General features: G+C 45.9%; 2 protein-coding genes across 26 annotated transcripts in view; one reads left to right on the top strand and one right to left on the bottom strand.

Annotated features, from left to right (window-relative positions):
* ALS2 (alsin Rho guanine nucleotide exchange factor ALS2) overlaps positions 1-20,766 on the bottom strand; it is a 61,628-nt gene extending 40,862 nt beyond the window's left edge. For 2 of the 13 annotated variants that reach the window (XM_068948120.1, XM_068948128.1), the window contains exons 1-5: positions 20,650-20,766; positions 15,963-16,127; positions 13,098-13,194; positions 7,241-7,320; positions 5,646-5,762 (exon numbers count right to left, since the gene is read on the bottom strand). The gene's annotated coding sequence lies outside the window, so the exon portion shown is untranslated. Of the gene's footprint in view, positions 1-12; positions 809-844; positions 1,089-1,187; positions 1,271-5,645; positions 5,763-7,240; positions 7,321-13,097; positions 13,195-15,962; positions 16,128-20,649 lie in introns of those variants that run through there. The other 11 variants (XM_068948123.1, XM_068948132.1, XM_068948124.1 and 8 more) reach the window with 8 other exon arrangements.
* CDK15 (cyclin dependent kinase 15) overlaps positions 1,365-24,515 on the top strand; it is a 45,871-nt gene continuing 22,720 nt past the window's right edge. For 9 of the 13 annotated variants that reach the window (XM_068948141.1, XM_068948144.1, XM_068948137.1 and 6 more), the window contains exons 1-9: positions 1,365-2,683; positions 3,829-3,959; positions 4,551-4,630; positions 9,525-9,619; positions 10,416-10,478; positions 12,517-12,640; positions 14,905-15,025; positions 20,666-20,759; positions 23,594-23,657. In XM_068948141.1, coding sequence (XP_068804242.1) covers positions 2,564-2,683; positions 3,829-3,959; positions 4,551-4,630; positions 9,525-9,619; positions 10,416-10,478; positions 12,517-12,640; positions 14,905-15,025; positions 20,666-20,759; positions 23,594-23,657 — 892 coding nt within the window. In that variant the 5' untranslated portion in view covers positions 1,365-2,563. The remainder of the gene's footprint in view (positions 2,684-3,828; positions 3,960-4,550; positions 4,631-9,524; positions 9,620-10,415; positions 10,479-12,516; positions 12,641-14,904; positions 15,026-20,665; positions 20,760-23,593; positions 23,658-24,515) is intronic. The other 4 variants (XM_068948138.1, XM_068948133.1, XM_009684240.2 and 1 more) reach the window with 4 other exon arrangements.

Raw genomic sequence — 24,515 nt, 5'->3', positions numbered from 1 at the left:
TTTAGAATTTACCTGGTTGATAGGAGACTGATAAAAATTGCTGAACTAGTATCCCCTCCTCCTCTCTTTCTCTTCTGAAGCTACAACTTTTTTATTTAGCACACGACGAGATGTTTTCCCTTCTGACAACAGTCAATTGCACAGAAACTGAAAGAGGATAACTAGAGCTATTTTTTATAAGTCATTACATTAAACAATGGTGGATAGATCTTGAAAACAGGACAGAAGTCTACAGCTATACTAACTAGTCACCCCTCAGTATCTCACCAAAAATATTTTTGTGCTGGAAGAGGTTTGTGAGACTGGCAGTATGCTGTCATCTGTAAACAAGATTTCAGCCAAGTGAGGACTGGCACTCAACAGATTGCAAAAGCTGAAACAGCATTCAGATTTGAGCAACCAAGTCATGCAGACAGAAGGCCTTCAAAACAAAAGTGGAAGGAGACATGGAGGATATTCTATTAAGCTTAGGTGACCTCTCTCCATCACAAAAGAGGAGTCCTTTAGAAGTACCTACACCTCTGGCCTGCTAGTCTCTCAGAGACCTGGGAAAGGGATGGGATAGGCAGCTTCTCTGTCAGAGCCGTTACGTAGTCTCTCCTACAGCTTTCCAAGCCCAGTCCCCTGGCTGGGAAGATGCCTGTTCTGTAACTACCGGCGCAGCACAACAGCGCATCACCGCCCACCCCCGAGCTCAGGCCGGAGAGGTGCGGGGAGCTGAAGGGGCTCTGCGCTTCGGCCAGCCCGGTTCTCACCACGTCTCTGAGCTCCCAGCTGTCCTTCTGGAGAGGACAGCCGCTTCCCTCACTGCTCACCCCACAAACAACCACCCCCCACCTGTTACCTGCAGCCCGGGCAGCACGTCCGGGGCCAAAGGGGCTCCCGGGGAAGGGGGGGAGGGGGGAGCCGTAGCCCTTCGGGCTCGCTTCGGAGGCGAGGTCCCCACAGGGGCGGAGCGGCGGGCGGGGGAGGGGGGGGGGCTGACTAACGGCAGCGCGGAGCCGTTGGGGGGGGGGGAGGGGGCGATTCGAACGTGACGGCCGCCCCCGCCCCGCGCGCGCGCGCGCGCGCACACATACACAGGCCGGCCCCCACGTGACTCCAGCTCCCCTCCCTCCGGAGGCAGAGCGCGCGCTCCCCCAGCTCCCGCTCCCACCCGCCCGTCCTCGCGCCGGCGGCCGCCTCACCCGGCGCCGCGCTCGCCCCGGCTCCCCGGGCGGAGATCAGCTGACTCACGCGAGGCACGGGGCGGAGCCGAGCGTCAGCGCGCGCGTGCAGCGGGGCGTGCGCTAAAGAGGCCGCAGCCCCGGGGGTTGGGCCGAGGCGCTGGCGCTGACGGGTCCCTCCCTGGGACAAAAGAGGCCGAGGAGCGTTAGGGAAAGGGGAAGCCGGCGGGAAAGCGTCGAGGCGGGTCGCAGCGGGGCCGCCGGGCCGCGGACCGCCCTTGCGGCGGGGCCCCCTGCCCGGCCCGGGCTGGGCCTTGGGTGTCCCTGCCGCTCGAGGCGGGGGGCTCCGCTGGCCTCACACCGTCTCGTGTGATGGCCGGATGGCGCTATACAAACCGCAAAACGGAGCCTGCCTAAGTAAGACAGTAGGCCTTAAGAAAGAAAAGCAACAGAAGCACCCTACCCCGCCGCGGCGCGCTGCAGCTGGGTGGGCCGCGCTGACGACCTCGGCGCTTTCCAGCTTGATCCGATGCTCGGCTGTGCTGAAACGTATAAACCCGAGCAGACTAACAGTCCTGAATCTGTGAGGCAAACTGTGCTTCATATCTTTACGCGGTCTCAAAAAGATTTTCTGACCAGAATCTCTGTGTTACCTTAGCTCCGTTAGTTCTTCAGCGTTACAAAGATAATGCAAAATTTAAAGTCAAAATCTCAGCAGCGTCGCTAGCAGCAGCGGCTGCTCTTGCTGAGTTTGGGCAGAACTGCGATTTGCTGATCGTGTATCTGTCTGGCAAAGGGAAAAGCCTGGGACCTGCCTAAACGGAGCGTCCCAGCCCTGGCCCGGCCTCTGCCAGTCTCCTGGCAGGCGGAGGAAACGCGCTCAAACCGCGTTTCTGTTTCCAGCGCGTTTATCCCAGTGAATGGAAGAGTGGTGAGGGTGCGTGTGCAATGCCACCATCACGGTGGTGGCACCCCGAGTCCCTGCTGGACTGCTTTTCTAAAGAATGCAGAGAATTGTAGTTAATAGGAAATAACGCTTAAAATACAGCTTCTGCAGCAACCTCGACTCACCAATACTGCTCATATAGCTCAGCTTAAAACCTGATGGCATATAGAGTAGCAACTGCTGTATACACAGAGGGAAGCTGAGGTCTGAAACATACCATTTAATTTTATATTACATAGAGACTTGCTTAACTGAAATAATTTTGTACCAGCAGAAGGCTTGGATTTGTTGCTTATTTCCTCACCTTCGAGTTTTTCAGAGAAAAACTGCAGAAATCATAAGACTGCTTGAAGCAGAGACCACATGCAAGTCATATGAACTGTTATCACAGACTGAGGGATGAGGAGGAGCAAAGGAGAAAAGAGAGAGAAATTTTAGTTGAACTCAGGACATGGGAGATGTGTTGTGTGTAAGCGCTCTTGGAGCAGGATGCTGCAGTTGCTGTTCAGAGGGAAGGGGCTCCCAGCATCTCCCTGGCCTCCAGCACGTGGAAGCGGTGCCTGTGACAGAGGTATTTGATATCACACCCTGATGCTTCAGCATCAAGCTAGATTAAGGCTGGGCTCTTCCATTTGTTGTGGAAGGATGAAACATCCACGTTTTCTTCTAACTAGCCAGCGTCAAACTTTGCAGCTTCAGGCTTGTAGATTCCCTGCTGAAAGAGGACTAGATTACAATAAATGCCTTTGATGTGATGATCTGGGAGGAGATTGCACTCCAGTGAGCCCTACGCCAAGGAGGGATTATAAAACAGGGAGGGGAGCCAGCAACCTACAGTGTTCTGGAGGAGGCAACATGCCACAGATTACAAGTCCTGTTGTATTTGAATCAAATGATAATGCAGGCAACCGTCCAGTGTAGATGTTCATGAGGAGCTTGCAGGCTGCCTGCCATTCGTTAGTACTATTTTTATAGCTTTATAGTTTATGGTACTGTTATGCTGGATGGGCCAAATTCACAGGCTGTGTAAATTATACTGTGGTAAGAAAAGCTCCACATAGAGAGGTTTGAGGGGTAAAAGGAGAGAAGCCATAAATTTAAACTTCCTGAAATGTCACCCTTGCATTTGGCTCTTAGTCCTTGCCCTAATGGATTGCTATCTAGAGAGGAATAAATCAAGGCTAAGAGAGAATAACGCACGTTTAGACTGATGCTGATTGAAATGCCCTCAGCACTTAGGGCAGCTCTGTCTTCGTGTGTTCTCAGAATCGGCAGTAACATTTACCAGGATGGGAGCATGCAGACAGTTGCTCCCTTTATGCCCATCTAGGAAACCGTAACTGAGTTCCATGAATGGGAGGAGGGAAACAAAAATTACGTGAAGTGCTCAAAAGCTAGGGCAGTCAAGGAGAAAGGAAAGAAGAGCATCAATAAAATGGCTGTTTGCCTGTGACACAGTTTGCTGCCTTTTCCTCCGCCAGCTGGCAAATCTAACCAGAGCACCCTTCCTGCACCCTCCCCGCAGCCCTAGCGGTTGCACACATCCCTGAGCTGGAGCCAGGGGACACAGAGGCCAAGGCATTACACTGACCCATTCCAGGAACAGGGTGCTGTGGAGAGGTTCGGGGGGTGAGGGTTTCATCCAGTCGTTATTCCTAGCCATGAATCAGCATTTAATTGCCAAATGACATGCTAGTAGCTTCTGGTTCTACCCAGCAGTCTAGAATAGGTACCATTTTCTTCAAGAAGCAGAGACAAGGCATCCCATTTGGAGCTGCCACATCCTACGTACATCTGGAGAAGTTGCGTGAAGGCTCCTCTGCGACTGTTTACAAGGGGATCAGCAGGTGAGCAAGGACCAGCTGTGCTGTTACTGCATCCCCTGAACACAGCGGTTACAGGAATCCATAAGGGGTTGGGCAATTCTGAGTACTCGAAGCAAGATACAAGCACATCAGAAGTCTGCATTTGCCTTTAACCAGGATGGGGCAAAACCTCATCAACATTTCTCAGGGAACTCCTCCACTGCAACAGTGGAGGCCTCACAAAGACACTGCTGCACCACAGTGTGCCAGGAGATTGTCCAGCTGCACCTGAGACAGAGCGAGGGGCTCCCTTGGAGGGAGGAATCCCTGCGAGATGGAAAAACGGGGCGAGGGCATGCTGGAGTCACCCGGGGGAGCAAGGGTGTGAGGGCAGAGTGGGGACACTGCCCAGTAATAGCTGCTGCTCTTGTAGCCAGCATGGCCTAGTGGGTCCCAGCTCGCTGCTAAGGAAGCCAAGAGGGAGGTGGTTTGCACTTCCTTTCTGAGGTTAACCCGGGCGGGGTCATAAAAACTTTGCTTGGATGAGCGTGGAGTAGCCTAGAAGGCTGTTAATGTGGTCATCAGTGCTGAGCACTGAGGTGCTTTGTGTCACCTTCCTTTCTGACCTGACAGGATCAACCACCAGTTGGTGGCATTGAAAGTTTTCAGCCTGGAGACAGAGGAGGGACTGCCCTTTACAGCCATCCGGGAAGGTAAGAAACAAAGAGCCTCTTCAAACATCTGTGAAGACTGAGGGACATCATTTTCAGAGTGTTTTAATCTGAAGAAAACTCCACACAACAGCTTCCTAAATCCTTTCTTGCCTACTCTATGTACAGGGCTGTGCTTCTCACAAAACTCTCAGTTTCCTTATGCCTCAGGAAGGATGCTTTTAGTGATGGGTAGGTGAGCATGTGATGGAGGGATGGGGAACCTGCTTGCTGGTGTAGTCACTCATGTGATCCTGGGTGAGAGGCAGCCTGGATGGTATACTGCCCCTCTGCCTCCCAAATGTATGAGATGCAGGCTCTAAAGCATGGGGGCATGTGGCAGGAGCCAGCCAAATGAGTCTCCTGCCAAATGTATGCGACTTTGATAGGTCTGCTTCATAGTGAATTGTCATTCTGTTTGCCAGCAAAGGTTTTAGGAGCACAAGGTTGCTCTTGTGAATGAGATCGTGACCACTTCTTTTGCAGCTGGAACACTAAGAAACAGGGAGATGATGCTTTGTCCCACCTGTGTGGAGAGTCAGTGGCAGAACTTGGGCCACAACCACAGTCTCCAGGCTCCTGATTGCATGTTCTGAGCAACAAAACATGCTGCCTGTGGGAAACACAGTACATAAAAATAGATGTTCTTATGAGGCATGTAAAAGAGGGGCCAGCTTTTCAACCTCTGTGTTTTTGTAACATGTTTAAGACTCTGTTTAACAGCCATGATTCTGCTAGAAATCTTATGTCTAGCTAATGCCCTGCCCTTTATGGCTGTATAAGAGAGAAGTTTCCCCTCATTGTGCCTATTTCGGATGCTGGCTATATAAGGAAAATCACACCTATGCTGGTACATTCACTCTCCACAGCAGTCCCTGGATGACCTGCACTGACTGTCATGCAGTCAGAATTCACCTTCAGTGATACCCTGCTCCCAGGCAGGGTTGGACTAACCTTGATTCTGCTCCAAAACTCAGTTTACCTCCCTGGCATAACCCTCGTCCCCTGCTGTGCTCACCTTTGCATTAGGGGCTTGTATGGGTGTAATTGCGCTGACATCGTGTAGCTTCACTGCAGTGAATTCCTTAGTGGATCCGATGCTCAAAGGCTGGTGAAGCTGGTGTGGCAGAAATCCCTGGAGGGATGAGAGGGAGTCAGTCTCACGCACTGTTTGCCCCCACCCCCTTTACAAGAGAGGAACAGAAATTGTGCCATTAGTCACAAGGGCAGCAAACAGCTGTCCCTACGGGGTGGTTTGCCCTGATGCTCATCTCGATCGCTCTGTCACAGAGCTGCCTGCTAACAGAATCGCTCACGCTGTATCAACAAGAGGTGTGAAGGCTGCTCAGCTCAGAGTTAACCATTTCTAAAAATCACTTTTTGCTATCTCAGTGCTCAATATTGAATCAGGCTCAGATTCGTTCCATTCAGCTTTAAACACCCAACTGCATCACCTGTACTGTGTGTAGTGGCCACGGGCTCCCCAGGCGGTTAACGTGGAGAAGAAGGATTTACAGATGGTGTGCTTGCCCAGCTGAGCTCCGGACCGTGCTCCTTCCATTAAGCATAGACAGAACCCATGGTTACTGTTCTTCTAACTTAGAGGTCTCTGAAGTCTGAAGTGAGCTGGCTTCAACCTGGACACGGCTACACTGCTATTATCTCTACCAGTGTCAGGCTGAGGACCCACCATCATAAGCCAGGTCCCCTAGGAACGAGCACTGCACGGTGGTTTTTACTGCTGTTGCACTGGGCAGTTGTAGACTCAAGTGCCCTTTGCGATGAGGTCTTTGCCTGCTGGTGTCACAGATGGTGCCACTTTCTGTATGATGGCAGCTGATACCTGGAGCATAACAAATCTCAGCTTGCAGAGAAATATTTCCAAGTAAAATTAGTGCTTAATAACTTTTACCATTTCAGCCTAGCGAAAAATGCATTTTGTCAGGTGACTTCCTGGAGCGCTGGGCAAAGCATCTGCAGGTTTCTCAATTTCTTTGAGAAAGAAATGATTTTGTTTAAGTGCCTAGATTTTGTTTGTACGTATCTATATGTCCCTACAGACATAACTTCACAAACTGCTTGGTTGAATAAGGCTCCTATTTTTGTCTGCTCCGCAGTCTCAAGAGGATCATAATCTAGTTTCTTCCTTAAACAGAAATATGCAACTTTTATGCCAGTCTGTTGTCTACTATTAGTGAGAGCTGTGAATGTAAGAGGTCACACATTTTTGCATTTTCCACTTCTTATTGCTGTTCAAAGCTGGGGCTAATTTTGTCACCAACGAGTGCCGGAGACCAGATATCCCAGCATTCATAGAGCAGTCCTAGCACAGAGGAAGGGGTCAAAACTCTTATATTAGTCAACTCCATGTGAAACTTGGATTAAACAGAGAGGTTAGTGGACGTGCTCCAGGTTAAAACAAGTGTAATTAAGATAAGAAAGGCTGCAAAATCCTTAGTCCAATTCTGGAGGAAAGCCGAGAGGTGCCTAAATATGCCTATTTGCAGAATGGCTCGTGTTAATGGTTTCCTTGAAACTCATTTGCTGTGGTGTTTCTGCTCTGCATTACGCTCCTAGCCCACCAGTACAATAAACCTTAAAAGCTTTACTTACTTAGAACTAATGATGCTGTAAAGATCGGTGCTCCTTTAGCTTGCTCTACCAAACAGGCCGAGAGCCTTCAACTTCATTCACTATGAGAGAAAATAACAGTGATCCTATGAAGGGTCTACTTTAACTAGATCTTTTGTGTACTGCTGAGCTTTGCAACATCTGACACCTCAAATTTACAACGTAAGTCACTCATGCAAACAAAGCACAAGATTTATTAACCTGGTGCATTCTCTGCTACGCCGGAGGAATGGCACGCCACTGACAAAGAGCCGCTTCACCCCAGGAGCCCCACAGAAGTCAAGCGCTATTAAAGCTCCGTTCTGGCTGTAGCGCCTGACACAGCAGCCGGGGTCTGCAGAAGGGAGCACGTAAGAGGCCATTACCAGAGGCCTGATTCAGGCCCGGCAGGCTCCACCTTACTGTGGACCCTCTGTGCTGCTCCTCTGGGGCGACAGAGCTGGCAACTGGCTCAAGCTGGTCAGATGGAAATTTCAAGGTTCAAGAGCCAGGGTAGCAGCTCCTTTCCATAGCAAATGGGATTTAGCCAGAGTATCTTTACCGGGGTTCACAGGCAACTAGGTGCAATCCGGAGCATATTTCAAGTTCATACTGCAGTGTACTGGGGACCTATTGGTGCTAGCTAGTACGAACTAGCATCCGTCAGTACCAGAGGCAGTTTAGCTGCAGCAGCACCAAGCTCTGTGCAGGAACTAATTTACATTCGGTGTGTTCCCAGGACCTGCGCTGGATCAGGTAGCCCGTCCTGCTCAGCAATCTCAGGATTGGCATAGTCGTAGGCCACAGTTCCGTAATGCAGTAAATGTGGCTGTAGGGCTTTTACAACCAGATGAAATTGTTATGGTCACAAGATACAAAGTGCTAATCCAGTATAAATTTGCTCTGCCACCCAAAGGTCTTCAAACATCTTTTGTAGATGTTTGAAAAACAAAAAGCAGCTTTTATCCAGGACCAAAAGTCGTCCACCCCCCCGTGGCCAGCACAAGTTCTGTATTGTGTGCTTTGGCTAATTCAGCAGAAATGAGATTGTGTGCCCATGCTTTATCTAGATGAAATTTTTACCACTGGGTGGTCTGACAGTATGTTAATCTGGTTTTAATCAGCAGGGAAGGGTGAGTCTTGAACAGCTCTGAGCCTATTCTGCTGTGCCAGAAGCTGTGTTTTTGCTGAGCTTTGTGGCTTCTGCCTGCACACATCTTTGGTATAACAGCTAGGTCAGATTCTTTAGTAGTGCCAGGGATATACAGGCAGACCAATCCCAAGCCTGATAGCTATTTGGCTAGGGTACAAAATGAGGAAGCTGCGCACGTTCTTTTCCCACAAAGACGATCTTAGCAGTCGAGACTTTCTACTGAGAAACTGCCCTCCTGAGCGTGTCAGCTGGAGCCTGCTCTAACATGAGAAACCTAAGCAAGGCTGAAAGGCCTGGCTCAGAGGGCTGTAGCTTCCCTGTTAGCATCAGCCAGTGCTCTGTGGTCTGTTTAGCGGCAGAGGCTCTTCAGTGTGCAGCCCCCTCCAGCACCACACCATGGCTGCGCTGAAGTCTGGCGAAGGCATGCCAGGAATTAAGGACCAGGGCCACACAGTTGCAATGATGCTTTTAGGTGGGTATGCCAAAAGAAAAAAAATGTCCAAGTTGCATAAATATAAACGAGTTACTGTTCACTTAGTAGCTTCATCTCTTTCAGCTTTAAATTACAGAAAGTGACAATATACTTTCACAAAACTGAAAGCACAGACCTAAATTCAGTTGAGCTCTACAGCAATTTCTGTCAGCAGATTTCTGTATCCTGATATTGTGAAGCTGGAAGATGATAAAAACCTACCTTTCTGCTAAGGAGCCTGCCAGCTGCCCCTGTTGAGGGCATCTCCTGGGAGGCGGATGGGAAGGAATGGGAAGCTCTGGGCCAGGCCCCGGGGCCAGTGCTGAGTTCTGACTCCGTGACAGCTCCCAGCCCCTGCCTCCCACTGCATTTGCCTCGAAGAAATGGTTTTTTCTCAGCTGAGAAGCTGACAACTTCTGGAACTGGGAACTGCTATCTCTGACAGAGGCAAGATCCTCCCTCTGAGGGAGAGATGGGTTCCTGCCAAATCCAGAGCCTTAATGCTTGCTTCTCTAAGAAGCTCCAGATTCAGTAGCTGCTGCTTCTTACAGAACTGCCAAGTTTGGACCATTCCCCTCAGTTTTTATCTTCTCTAACTAGCTGCATGCACTGTCTACTTCTACCTGCAGTGCTGGGCTGATCTCCCTTTTGTGTTTCCACAGCTTCTCTTCTCAAGTGTTTGAAACATGCCAACGTTGTACTCCTTCATGACATTATCCAGACCAAGGAGACACTAACATTTGTCTTTGAATACATGGTGAGTTGCTCTTTTTCTAGCTTGCTATGAAGCACTGGGAAGAAACCAGGGGCCGTGTAATGAATTTGCTGTGTTATGGGACATCTATAAAGGAACAAGTTGTTATCTTTTAGTGCACTGTTTGATTCTCCTTGCTCAATTCCCCTGCTTTCCATCCATGCAGCCTTACTATTTTGTTCCTGCTTATGCAACAGCTATACACAAAAATGATTCCACATGTTGTCTCCACTAGGATGGCAGAAACTATTTACATCCATTACTGACTTGACAACTTAGTAAAAGTACGGTTACTGAGCCACAGCGAGGATAAGGCATAGTGATACTACCTCACATCCCAGGTAGTGTCAAATTTGGCACTGGCCAAAGTGGCTCACCGCAGCCAAGCTACAGGTTTCTCTCATGAGAAGGGCAAGAGGCCAGTAAATAAGTCCTCAGTATGAGTCTTGCTACTTCTGTTACTTTTGCTAATAGCTATCAACCACATTACAAGGAAAATATATGGGCTATGTATTCTTACTGTAGCTTTATGATTAATTCTGGCATAGGTATGAATTCTGCTGACTATCAGCTCCAGGCCACAAACTGTTAGGGTGACGTAACAGGTCAGCCAGCCCCCTGATTTGACCCAGCACTTAAGCATGTCCTCATATGCTGCATCAGATCAGATGTTCACCAAAATGAAAGAGAATCCTTTGTATGTAGTGGTTGTATACTTTTTTCAATTTACAGAAGAGGCATTGTTGGTAGAAGTATTTTATATTAGTAGCTTTGCCTCAAGTTATCTTCTTTTGTTTAGCACACAGATCTGGCACAGTACATGGCCCAGCATCCTGGAGGACTTCAGTCTCACAATGTTAGGGTGAGTTCCTTAGAAGACTAGTATCCCTTAAAGCATGAGAAATACATTATTTTCCACTATGTGCACTCATTGTAAATTGCTGCAATGCTTAAAACAGCTGTAAGTTCTTACTAATATTTATTCATTCCATATATGACACTTTGGAGAAAAGCTGTCTTTGACAAAGCTGTAACAACCTCCGTCTCACTCTAACTCTCCAAGGACATTTTTAGCCTAAGTCCTTCTTCCCATTTCCTGAGCCTGCAAGAGGACATTCACCATTTGTAAAGAATGACATCCTGTGGCAAGCAAATCTGTCTCTACACAAATTTGTATTGTCTTAGCATTAGAATACATTATTCATCTCTCCAATTAAAAGCTCTCAAATCTCACTCTCTCCTCATCTGGAACTTCATGTTTACAGTCAATTAAATCCCTCCTGGTTTTGCTACAGCTTTTTTGGGGATAGGCTGACTGGAACTGAGCACAGCTGAAGATGTACCATTACTTTGTAGATTAGTGTTATAATAGTCTCCTACTCTCCTTTGTAGACATCTTCACAATTGAATTAACTTTTAGGACTTCTGTTGCACACTGAGAATAGGTTTTAATGCAGATGTCCTCAGTGAATGCCTAGGTCCGTTTCCTGAGTAGCTTCAGTTAATTTATCTTACAGCTGTCAACAATAACTTTGTATGTTATTAGACTGCCTATTCATCTGACTTTGTCAGATCTCTCTGAAGTTCCTCACTGTCACTTCTTATCTTGGCTAATCTAAATACTTCTGTCATCTTCAAATGTTGCCACCTTGTTCACATCTTTTTCCAGATAGTTGTTAAGCGATACCAGTTCTAGTGAAGTTTCTTGGAACCCCAGATTTTAAACATCCTCAATGCTCAGATGTGTCCAAGATCCCATATTGCAGTTTTGGCACAGACCTCAAGGGCTCTGCTACCAGGCAGGCCTGTAAAGGACACTGAGTACACGACTGTAACATGTACTCGCTGGCATTTGTGTGAGGAAACACTAGCCAGCTGCTCTGCTTTTGTGTCCAGAATCCTCACTGTCAGCAGGAATTGAACTGCAAAATGATTTACTGTTCCTCTGCGGGGGGGTCATCTAGCTTGCTTCATTTTTGCTGGCAAATATTGTTTGGTTTTTCTCTGAGTGATTCCCACCAACTATGATGTAAGTATGCAGAATATTGCAGGGACATTTTTGTGGTACAAAACTGACCTATGGGTGTCACTGTTTTTCCTGCTCTTCAGGTTAGGCTTCTGATGAAAAATGTCTTTCCTCTGGTGAAGTCTATTTACTTCTGCAGTGTTTTGTTTTCTGACCATTATCCAATGTCATACCTTGTTTCTGCCCACACCAGTTTCTTTTACACCAGGCTTATTTATACTGCCACTCTGATAGGAGTTAGGTCTTGCTTACTTGTTTGCTTGCTTTCCTGCTTGCTTGCTTCATTCATCAGCTCTCATTTGCTCTATCTGTTCAGATCAGGTCCCTGTTTTTTCTCCCAACTGGAAAGCTAACAGTTTACGCTGTCAAATAAGTCAGTTCACTGGTCCAGCCTGTATTTGGGAGAGGTGGTGTACAACGGCCGAAGGACTCCCTCTGCTGGTGTAAACTGTTTCCAATGGGCAAAACTTCGAGCTCCTAAACCCTTCCTTCTACTTGGCTTTATGTCTTTGCCGTGAGCGCTGAAATCAGAGTCTCTGCTGTTCTGGACGTTGGGTTTGTGTTTTGGAAAGTCGTGTTTGCTCTTGCAATCCATACTCCAGTTCTAAAGAAAAGTTAAATTTCCAAAACGTGCACTTAGGGACTGCCCTCGCTGCCAAAGTATTCCACACGGAAAGCCTCAGGAAGCCTCAGGGCAGGCATATCCTGCTGCTGTTTTCTCCTCTTCAGTCAGCTCCACTCATTTTCAGGATTTTTACTGGCTTCTCACTTGCTTTGTCTCTGCTTTGTTCCAGGAGTTCTCCTGAAGTTCAGAGTTAATGTATCAGTGCAAAGTCACCCAAAACCATTTCACTTTTTTGTTGACTTTTTCTAGCTGTTCATGTTCCAGCTCCTGCGAGGCCTGGCTTATATCCACCGACAACACATTCTTCACCGCGATCTGAAACCCCAGAACTTGCTCATCAGTTGCCGTGGTGAGCTCAAATTAGCTGACTTTGGTGAGTCACTGTTTGGATACTGCTAGTATATCTGCTCAGACCTAAGCTTTAGCATAGATCTTTAGTATAGATCTGTATCCACAGCTAATTAAGGCACAGCAGTATAACCTCTTGCTGAACTTCAGGAAAGTATTTCTGTGGTCAGTCCAGTCTTTCCTTTCTTTATATTGATAGATGCAGGGAGTCACCTCGTTTAAGTCAGAGCAATTACTGCCACATAAAACTGGCTCAAGTGAATTGGGAATCAAACTCTCTTTCTTCAGAAATATGTGACATGCAGAGTCCACAGCAATGAGCTGAGCCAAAAGGCTTTCTTGGCATCAGTTTGTGATGGCTGCATCTCTCACAAATGGTAAAACACAGACCAAGTTTGCAGCTCATTGCAAAGGGGTGCTAAGAAGCCTTCACTGCACACCATCAGACATTCCTACATGTGCCACAGAGGAAAAGGGTTTACCTTCTATTTCGCAGCAGTCCTTCTGCCTGCCTCCTGGCTGGCTGGCTTCTCTGCAGGGTCAGTTTGTTGTTGCACCCATATCTCTAGCAGACCAGGTCTCAGAGAGAAAGGAAGAAGGAACTATACGTGAGAGAGCTTTCGGACAGGGGCACAAGTAAGGGATACCCGCTTTGTAGACAAACATTCTGCACGCACATCCACCCTGACCAACAAGTCTCCATTTACCCAACAAGTCTTCTCCCCAGTGTGGTTGTTACAGTACTTCCTACAGCTCTTCCCAATTTCCTCCCTTCCAAGGGCTACGCATACCTCTCATTCCTCCTCTGTCAGACTCCGTTAGACTTAGGCAAGGCTTCACAGAGGTGAAATTCAGTTTGGCTAAAATGTAAACAGCTTCCCAGGCACCAGCCTACTCAAGTGGCTCAGGGCACTGAAACCAAGTGGGCTCCCTTTTCCCATTGCCTGTATGCTCAGCCTCACTGGGCACAAATCTCTCACCCCATCTCTCCAGCTACCACCCAGAGCATGTGCTCAGCCCCCCCAAAAAGGACACAGTGTGGTGGGCAGAGGACCACGAAAATGAAGGGGAGCATTGCCAGCTTCCAGCCCACCCTCCAAGCCTCTGTTTCCACTGCTGCAGCAGTTTGTGTGGCCTCTTTCCTGGTCTTATATTTTGCAGTTTACAAGGCTGGAAAAGGACTCCAATTCTGAGTTCCAGGGAAAGTCCCTTTACAGAATTATATCTATTCTCAGTCCTTCTTACAATGCCAGAGCAGCTTTCTTAAAGGCAAAGCCTGAGAAGCCACTGAGCACACATGAAGGAGGATTTGCACTGCCTAGTGGCACAGTTCTTCCCTTTCGCTTTGCTGGGCCATTGGAGGGACATTTCCCATCTGCATTGCTGGGGTGTCTCAGACACATTTCCCCTTCACGTTTCTGCGGTGTCTCAGGGACTTTCTGTGACTGGCTCTGTGACTGTCATGATTTTTGGGAAGTCAAGGGAACAGTGAGCACAAATGCCAGCTGAGGCAATACCTCCTTCTTCCTGTGTCCTTTAGGACAAACTAAGGCACTTTATCCGCTTCTTATTTGGAAGAGAGAGATGAAGGAGTGCCACATTTTTTGAAAGGAAATATGAATTCTGGGAGCTGGACTTTTTATTAACTGGCTGAAACTGTTCAGAAGTCTGGAAGGAGCACAGTTGCCTACTTAATTTGAATAAGTGAGCAAAGTGCTTTAGAGGCATTTAAAAGAGGCAAAATAACTACATCTTATCCCAGGGAGTTAACAACATATATTCTGTTTGAATGTAAAATTACAGCTGTGCATATATACACGCACACACACACGCAAATAAATGAGTTTGCTGAAACTGGGTACTTCAAACAAAAATCATAACTTGCTTCTTTGGATTTAGTTCAAACCTACTGAAAGGTGAATATTCTGTTTACTGCGCTGAGAGTTTAAATGAGGCTTCAGGTAGAGATCTTAGAAGCACAGGCTCAGCCTGATCTTCCTAAACATCTATGGCAATTTTGGTAAGAGCAGGGCTTTTCCTGGTATCATCAGTCAAAAAAGCCTTTCCTTCTCCTCCCTGCCCTGCAAGAACAGAGCATATTGTTTGATCCGATCTGTCCCAGAGGTGTATTCCAGAGACACTGGCTTTGTCAATTGCTTGCAAACTGCTTTAGCATTACTTGTGTTTAAAGGTGCAATAGAATATAATGTTCTGTTTCCCATGATTATACATGCTGTACAGGCAGAAGGACTATCCTCTCACAGTACGCAATATTTTTTGTTCTGGCAGGCCTTGCTCGTGCCAAGTCCATCCCCAGTCAGACATACTCCTCTGAAGTGGTGACACTCTGGTACCGTCCTCCTGATGTGCTCCTTGGAGCTACCGAATATTCTTGTGATCTAGATATCTGGTAATGACCAATTTCAAAGCATCTGATGCCCTCTGGGGGAAAATCATCTTTATGTGAATTAAATGAAGTTAACCAAGTTATAGTAGATACAGTCGCTGAGTAATTAACATGTGTGAGCGGAAAGCGTGTGAGCAGCGGGGACTTTCATACAGTTGGGTTTCTAGAAGTTTTCAGGAATGAAGTCACTACATCTCAGCTATGGAATTATATAAATCTCATCTGATAATATTTACGAGACATATAAATCTCATTTGATAACATTTATGAAGCATTTTCAGGTCTTAGAATAGAAGAGCTTTGCTTAATGCTCTTATTGTTTCGGATATATCTGGTTGGCTGAATTAGGGTAGCTTTCTGCAGATATGGCTTTGTGAAGAACCAGTGGATACAATCACAATTGCACCAACAGCGATTTTGACCTTAGTAACAAAAGACAACATTAAAGAGCTCCTGAAATGTTCTAGAGATAGAAAGAAGTCTGAGATTTTCATTATTTCTGTAACACTTTGTCCTTCTTCTCAAAGAACATGTCTCAGATAGATACATTCTGCATTTTGTACGGCAGATGGCCTGAGTTCTGTGTTAAACCTTCTGACCTTACAAGCTACATCACAAAATCTTAAAATCGCTGGAAAACCCAGGTAGAAGGCCAGAGAGGCCAGTGGATTCACAGGGGTCTCACAGGTCCTTTTGGGCTGGCTGGGACATGCAGCTGGATCTTAGGGTTTATCAGCCCTGTGGCTCACTTCTGCACCGGGCCAAGGCTACTCCCAGCAACACAAGTCCAGATTTGCTCATGGACAGTGTGCAGCTCAAGAATCAGCAGCAGACCATCCTTGTTCTGGGCCTATTTACATCTGTAAATCATACTGCTGTTTCACCCTTTTTCCTCAGACCAGTTAAATCTCTGTGCCTGTCATGCTAGGACTGTGCTTACCTGCTCCACAGAGTCAAAGGCTAGGAAAGGGTGGCAGCAGGGCAGGCTGAAGAATGAGGCTGCAGAAGAGGGCTGGTAGGTTTAAGAACAGCAAAGCTCCAGGTCTTCCCAGCTGTTTTGTCCTCCAGAGGTCTGCAGCCTATTGGAGACTCTGATGGCCTAAGTCTATAGGGCAGTTCAGAGAAACAGGAGCTTTTAGTCTGTTCACTTGCCTAGGTCTGCTGCTAATTTAATTGCTTAAAGATTTCAGTGAGGAGAAAAACCTTGTGAAATTCTAATGGCTTCCAGCTGCTAAGCCGGTCTCAGTAGTCCTGTCTTTTCTCTCCCACTACCTGCCACTTCTCCCCTCCACGGTCTCTCAGGAACGTACGCTGTGTTTGAATAAGATGCCTGTCTAGCAGATCAGAGGGTTTGTATTGTGTAGTCACTTGATATAAGCCTGTATTTTTTTTCCTGAAAGATGACCCCTGTCCTGGGAGTAGCCCGTGTGTGTAGCCCCTGCTACACACAAAGCCTGGCATTTCTGGCTGCGCAGAACCAACACCCCCACTACACAACCACGCTCTAATGTACCGCATAGCAACATGGGACTGGTCTACAAAGATCCCATCCAGCACTCTGTCCATCTCTAACAGCACAGTACTCTCAGTCGGTAGTCACTGAACTACATCACACTACAGGCACCTTTGTTATAATGCCTCCTTATAATAACAACATTCAAAGTGTTTGCCCTAAAGAAAGATGTCATGGATGGCATGCTGAGAGAATAGAGGTACTTCAGTGAGCTCTATTCAGTAACTTCCTCCAACAAGGGTCATTTATTATCTTGATGTACGCTGCATTTAAGTTCAATTTTTGTCTATTAGGAAATAATGTGAATTCACACAGATGTTACTTGTCTATCGGGAAGAAAGAAAAAAAAAACGCTATTTCTTCTGGATGCTGCAATTTACATGAAGGCAGGTCAGAATGCCCTTGGCAATGGCACGAGACAGTGGGTGTTAAAGCTTTGACTTAAAGAAACCAATTATAACAAAATAAAACATTATGGCAATTCATGCATAGTGTGCTTGAGCAGCAATACTGTCAGTGGGAGGCACATGGGAAGTGAATGAGGCCTTGAATAGATGAAGAGAGAAATATAGAAGGAGACTCACTAGCTCTTGGACTAACTAGTAAAGCTACTTTAATCTCTGTATCTTTTCCCTCTCTCTCTCTTTCTCCCTCACTGTCTCTTCAAGACTTTAGAGGATTCAGTTAAGGGATTTCAGGGAGACTAACAGAACGTTTCAGGAAGATTACACTGCGTATCATGGAGACTTTTTTTTTTTTAACAAAAAGTACTTGATGAATGTGCAGAGCTGATTTTCTGTAGCTGCTAATGTCATGAGTGCCTAAAGTCAGCTCTTCTCTTCAGTCAAGCTTTCCTAGTATAATCTTCCAGGAACATCACACGAATCTTCTTAGGTAGATTCACATAGAATAAGAATTCCTCAAGAATGAGCATCAGGGGGGAAGAAGGAAAAAGGGAAAAACAAAACAACAGTTCTAACGTAGGTTAGAAATAAATCTTAGAAATACTGAAAAGTAGAAGCTGTATTTTGAATGATCCTGGTTAAGAGAAGGATCCTTACAATGCCATAAATCTCCTACCTCAAAGGGAAAGTTGAGGCTTCTACAGAGAAGGTGAAATGAAGGACCCAGGAGGCCTTTTTTCCAAAGTCCTACTTTAAAAAATAGACAAAAATACCTGCAAAAAGAGAGGGGTGCCCATATGTCAGCTGTTCTATCTACTTCTGGCCTTTTTGTGTAAGGAAAAGTATATTTCATCTGGGAAAACACAGAGATGGAAACAGTCATAATTGCCACTGATGAATCAATACAGCATCAAGCGGCATTAAAGGCAGCGGTCAGCTAAGCCTCACTGCAGGAAACAAAAAGTCCTTCCTTTCCAGCAGTTGTGGTTGCTCTGACAGTTTTGTCTTTATTAGAGACACAGAGGTTTAAAGGCTTTCAGAGATAATGGGAATAAACCATGAATACAAAAGAGAGCTCTATCGGAAGGCGAATTTGTAACAACCTAGAAGTTGTTCCTCTCCTCAGACTGACAGCTTGCCCATTAGTGAAAAGACTGTTTCATTAGATTTGGATGTTTGAACCCTGTGCCCTTGGGTAATTCTTAGCCAATGTTAGCCGAGTCTAGAAAAAAAGGCATCTAGTTCTTACTTCCATTTATTGCCCTGTCTGGATTTTATGCCTTCTTAGCAGTAATGGAAACCACAGCAGTTCCAGTTTTCTGTCTGCCGCATGAACTCTGTTGCCTTCGACCTCTGCATCAGAGCAGTTTAGGTCATGAAGACCAGGGCACTTTTGCTGTTACTAGCAGGGGAGAATCTCTAGCCCTTTCCGTAAATAAGTGTCACGTACCTCCAATGCCTGGATTCTCAGGGTGTTAAATTCAAGTTAGGAACCAGCACAGCCAGCACTGTTCTTTAGAAAGAATCACTACAGAAAGTCTAGTTGTGGCTCTCTCATTTGAGGGCTGTACAGAGTCCACGTGAAGTTTCTGCAGTGGCTGCTGTTTCCCATCGAATGGCCATTGCCAGCTGGAGTTTCAGAATGCAAACTGTGGGCGAACCTCAGGACCATTTGCTCCAAAACCGCATAGAGTTGCTTCCCTTCTCAGCACAAATCAAGAGTACTAAATGAACATTGACAGTATGCAGTTAAACTTGTACAATGAAATCAGTGGATTACAGCAGCATATGTGGTTGCAAAACAGGGTGAGCCATTTGGGCACGTACATCAGCTGTGAAAACAGAGCTTTAGTATGACACTGGTCTCAGTGGAGTCAGTCTGTGGGTTCCAAAACAACTGATAAGGTAGCGCTATGAAACACAAATCTGTGTTGCAAAAGCTGTGAGTTAAGTTTCATGATACACCTGGACCCTGTGAGAGCATATCAGACAAATAAGGAGCTAAGCTCATAAGACCCAAGGCTAAGGTACACGAAGCTAAGTGAAAGTGCAGCAGAGGTGTTTGTGAAAACAGCGTTGGATATGGATCTGGAAACAGACTGGGCGTCACCTGATGTGTGAGGATGACCAAAATGAATGCTACAGATGAGCTGCATGTCAGGCTTTCCACTGACCACAGCCAGATAGAAAAGCATCTTCAGGATTTCCAAAAACAAGATGTGAGGAGTAAGACATCAGTACAGATGACCAGAAGAGATTACTACTTGTAGCTCAGCAAATGAAAATTATTCTTTCAGAGCCTGTTAGACAAGGCTGGACTGTCAACATTTCAACCTAAAGAACTCCAATCTGGTATAACAGAAGAAGATTCAGCCTAGAACCTGAAGGGCAGAGATGGGATATAGTGAAAAGACAGGAAACCCAGAAAATGTTTGGAGTGGGGAAAAAAAAAAGTAAATGAGCTGAGTTTTACACCATACAATAAGACATGGACATTCTTGCAAATAGATAAGCCTATCCTGGCCACAAGTATCTCATCATTATTGGCACCCGCACTAATCCATCCCAATAACATAAAGCATTTTTTGCAGGCTTTGGTGATTTTTGTAAGCTAGATGGTTTGCCTTGGCACAAGCACAGAGTTAGGGTTGGAGTACAAATAGGATTACTTTAATTTAGTGTTGCCACTGATTTCTTTATATTGTGAAATCGTGCCCTCAGCTTTGCAGTGAAGAGCTAATTGCTTCTAAAGGAAAATCTCTCCAGTGGTTAGTGCCTCTGTGCTCTTTCTGCATCTACTGTAGCCTTCAACCCAATATATTGTGTAGTGGTTCCCTGCTTATTTTTCCTACTGTTACCATGTAAATTTTGCATCTTTTTCTCATGGAAAAGAACCTAGCATTCCACAGGCTTCTACCTTGACTGCCTTTTTTGGATAGGTTTGTAACAGATTGAAAGAGACCTGAAACAAATCTTTTGGTGCTGGAGAAAAGACAGTGCTTAGTGGGTTTCTCTTCCAAGGATATTGTTTCGTCTTGTTTTGCTGGCGAAGCTTTTTTTTTTTTTTGGTGGGCAGTGCTAATGGAAAAAAAGAGATGGGAGCAGGAACTTTGATTATTCTGTTCTAAAATATTCATCTGCGAAGGATGTGAACGTGATGAACGCTAGCCTGTTGCTGCCCTATTTTACTTATCAGCTTTTTCGGTTAAGCATTTCAGTGTGTAGGGCTTGGATCAAGTTTTTGATTACTGCATGCAGTCTGTGACAAGGGCCAGTTGCAAATGCCGAAGAAAGCGCTGCAAGACCAGCGATGTGTAGCATGGTTCTTCCCCTAGGAAGCCTTGCTGACTTCCCACAATCAGCAGGGTTTTCTCATACTGTACCCTGCCTACCACCATACTGCAGAAGTATAGCAGCTTTCACTTAAGCCTGTATTTGTCTGCGTATATACGGACACCCCATCTCCTGCCCCTCCCTCAAACACACACGCACTCACTAGATCAAATGGGTAGGGTATGCAACCCCTATGGTTCAAAACTGCCCATACAGACACGAGATACAATATATATAGGCTCTACAGCTCATATCAGGATTTCTGAAGCTGCGAATTAGGATTTCTAATTTCCGTTGCAACAACTGTTCTCTCTCTCCCTCTTCCCCCTCCACCCCCTCTCATATTGCACATACCGTGTATGCGAATGAGTTAATACCTTGGGTTTCTTGCAGGAGTGCAGGCTGTGTATTTGTTGAAATGGTCCAGGGCCAGCCTATATTTGCAGGAACTTCTGGTGCCCGCGAACAACTGGAGAAGATCTGGGCGGTGAGTAAAACATACCCTGAAATGTGAGAGAAAAGAATCTGTTGCTCCAGCTCCCTACTTAATTTCAAGTCCTGAGCATAGGTCCTGCGAATAGCAGAAAAAATTTGGTCCAATCTGCCAAGTTTACAGCAGACTTTGTAACCCATTTTACATTTGGCAACTTTCTTTCAGGCATAGGAGTAAATCAAATGACTTTCCTTTGATGTTTGTCGTCTTATCAAAAATTTAAAGCCAATTAAAGTGGCATCAAATTGAAGAAGGCATAAAAGGTGTGCAAGTACTGCAAATTCTGTTCCTTCTTGTTAACTCCCTTACTTACTGTAGGATACAGCACACCCTATTCTCACAAAGAAGTGCTAATACTGCTCTTAACCTGCCTTGAAAACGTCAAGGCCCTGGGGTTTTTTGGATGTCCTTTTTCATTTTAACTTGGAACATTTTGTGTCATCCAGTTTATGCTGCAGCCCTGCAGACTGCTTTGCCGTAATGGAGAGGGTGGTAAATTCCTCTATAAAGGCAGCAATGAATAAGGAAGAGCAGCAGAGATATTCACCAGCCTCTTAAGATGGTGAAACAGAGCTAAGTCCTCAGCACTGGGGAGTGAAATGGAGACAGTTACCAGCACTAGTGGATTTTGTACATGGCTGCATAAGTGACTGCTTATTGCTGACTCTGTTTGTTACTGACTCTTCAGAAAGACGAACCCGTGGCTTCCTACTGGGTTCTGCTGTAGGGACCTGCCCTTTACATCTCCGCGGGATTTACTCCTCTGCAGGCTTTCTGGGAGGCTTTCCCAGCGGCAGCTGATCACAAGAGGAAGTAGAGAAAACGACAACTTGGGAAGTGAGGAGAGAGGGCTTTAGAGCCTCAAGCCTGCATAGGTCAGGCTTTGCCTTCTTAATCCCTTCCTCCAGAAACGCTTTTGCTAGACAGGGCTTTCCTCTGTGCTTTTGGCTAGAATGTGTTAGAAAGACAAAGAAGCAGTTCTGTGAACTTCAGAGTTATTAGACCTGAGTTCAGTCCATTTAAATGGACTTTCATAGAAAGTGAAAAAATGAATTATTGAGAAAAAAAACCCATCCATACTTGGCCAGTTAATAGGGTTCAAAGCTAGGGCAGGGCACAGTTTTCCTGAGTGTGCATGAAGGGTATCCTTCCACTTATGGCTCCAAAATCTCCTGATACATTTCCTGTGGTTTTGCAGTTGGAGGATTATAGCCCTATCGTCATTTCTCTGGTATTATGACTGATACTGTGATTAGTAGGCTTTGTGCTATGGAAGACAAAAAAAACTTATTTAAAAATCATGAGGAAGCTTTAAGAGCCATGAAATAATTAGTGCCTCTCACAGAAGGTTTTATGTTATTATACAGCCTGGAATGAGGCTGTGTAATATGTGTTAGGCCAAGATTTCAAAGCTCCTAGAGGAGTTCAGTGCCTAACCTGAGACACTTTGCAGTGAGTAAGGTTCAGAACGGGAATTCCTACTTTTTTCTAATAGTCTGTTTTTTTCACATAGCAATAGTAGAGGCACCCTGCACCAGTTCAGAGACAGTCTGCCTTTGTGCGTATGATTCTGTGGTCTCATCAGGCGTGCTAATCTCCGTTCAGGACTGTTGGCTCAAACACCATATGGGTAGATAGCTCAAAAATCCCCATTCTATGAAATGATCCTGTTGAATCATCAAGACTATCTGTTGCTGTCATTTCATCACCATTTCTTTTAGAGGCAAGTGCCACCTGAAGCAGTCTCCACCCTCCCACCCCACCCTGGCTACTCGTTCCTGCCCGTATGTTACCCCTCACTTGTACATGGGGCTACATGAACTGGAGAACCAATAACCAATTTTTCTCCCTGGATTCCTTTAAAGCAGAACAGTTTACTTGCCCTGTTCACCATGCGGCTGCACAAACAGTAGCATTAGTACCAATGAAGGGATGACACAGGACCAGGATGGGAAAGAGGTGAAGAAGGAGCTACTTAGGCCAGCAGTGTTGCTTATTGAAAGCATGGCCTGAGTGAAATGAGGGCTGCAATGTCTCCAGTTCTCTCGTGGCATGGGAGGAGAGAGGGGAAGAAAACCTGAGATTAAACTTAAGATCCTTCAAATTTCAAGCAGTCAGATATAGGGTTTGCTTTTGACTGCACACTGTTGATTAACGTTGTGCTGAGAAGGACCCTGTGGGCTGTGTAAGGCTGCAGCATGCCGCCAGCGTGCTCCTGTGGCTGAGCCCAACATGTGGCAAGCACCAAACCAATGACTAAAAGGTTTTGCCACATAATATTTAAAATAGAATCTCCCAACAAAACTAAACAAAATCAGCTGGTTTGGTTCCCTCAGCTGGTTCATGGGAGGAGAAACAAATAGTTAGAAAACGGCAACAATTTATACCAGCTTACAGTGTTTGTTGAAATACAGACATTGTAAATGTACGCCTTTCCGGCTGAACCTATGCCTCTGTCAAAGCAGACTGAACTCAGCTGCACCAAGACCTTTCACTGGAGGAAAAAAATGCCTGCTTGGGGAAGCACAGCAGAACAGCAAGTACAGAATAACTGTTCTGCTCTGCTTTATTTGATAGCACAGAACAGAGAGGTTACAGCTGGATTCAGGGTGCACACACAATGGGTGAAACAATCCCCACAATACAGCTCACTTCAATTAAATAAATACAACTTATTCTCTGATTTGGCATGAAAACTCATTAAAGGTCCAGAATGAAACGCCCTGCCCAGTCACCTTGGAAATTCAAAAACAGGTCCAAATTCACAGTTGGGAAAAGCATCTGCTGTAAAGAGAAGTGCGCTCTTCTCAGTCTCTTGTTTTGCACAGGTATTGGGGGTCCCAACTGAGGACACCTGGCCAGGACTTTCCAAGCTCCCCAACTATAAGCCAGGTAGGATTTAACTCACCAGAGCGTCAGCTTTTTCTCTGATGTGCCAACTATTTAATAATTTTTGAACCAGTAATTCTCACTGTGAAAACATCTGTGCTTTTTCAACATTATGTGCTTTGGTGTTAGTAAACTCCTGGAGCTATGTGACAAAAATAGTGCTGGCGTAGGACTGATGGACTGGGATACAAGCAAAGACACAAGCATGCCAAAGCTGCCTTACTGAGAGCTAGATACGTGTTAGGCTGATGGAAGATTTCATTGTTTCAAAGGCTAGCAATTCAGTCAGTCCCCGCTCCTCTGTGTAAAGGACCAATGTCTCCTGTTTAAGACTGGAAAAGCTGACAGGTTCCTGGAGACGTAGTTTATCTGAACTCTCCTTATTTTTATGGAGATTGGTATGGGGGCCTTTAAACCTCATTTTTAAAGGTCACTGTCCCTGATTTTGATGTGGGCAAGGTGAGAAATCTGTGTGATTTATAAAGCTGGCTTCTTTTATTTCCACATGGGCTGGTAGAGAAGTCTGTGTCCTGGACTTCAAAGGGCCAGTTGTCTCTTATTTTGATGTGGGCAGGTTGAGAAGTATGCTTTGAAAAGCAAGCTCAGTCACTCTCTCTCTCACTCTCACTCTGTCTTCCCTCTCTCTCTCTCTCTTTTTGTTTAATGTTTTCTCTTGGGAAAATATATTCAAGTGTCAGTGAGGGGGAAATGATGAGCACTGATTCTCAGCCTCTCAGCAGGATCATTCTCTAAGAGAAATATAAAAGTGAAATATTAAAAACCCTAGAATGTGAAATCCATCCATCTGCAATCTAGCCATTCTCTCTCCCTCGTACCCTAGGAGAGGGGTGGGGACGGTCT

This window comes from Struthio camelus, chromosome 6, assembly GCF_040807025.1.
Source record: "Struthio camelus isolate bStrCam1 chromosome 6, bStrCam1.hap1, whole genome shotgun sequence".
Taxonomy (NCBI): Eukaryota; Metazoa; Chordata; class Aves; order Struthioniformes; family Struthionidae; genus Struthio; species Struthio camelus.
Note: the sequence above shows the minus strand (reverse complement) of the source record. Positions and strands in the feature narration are given on the sequence as shown.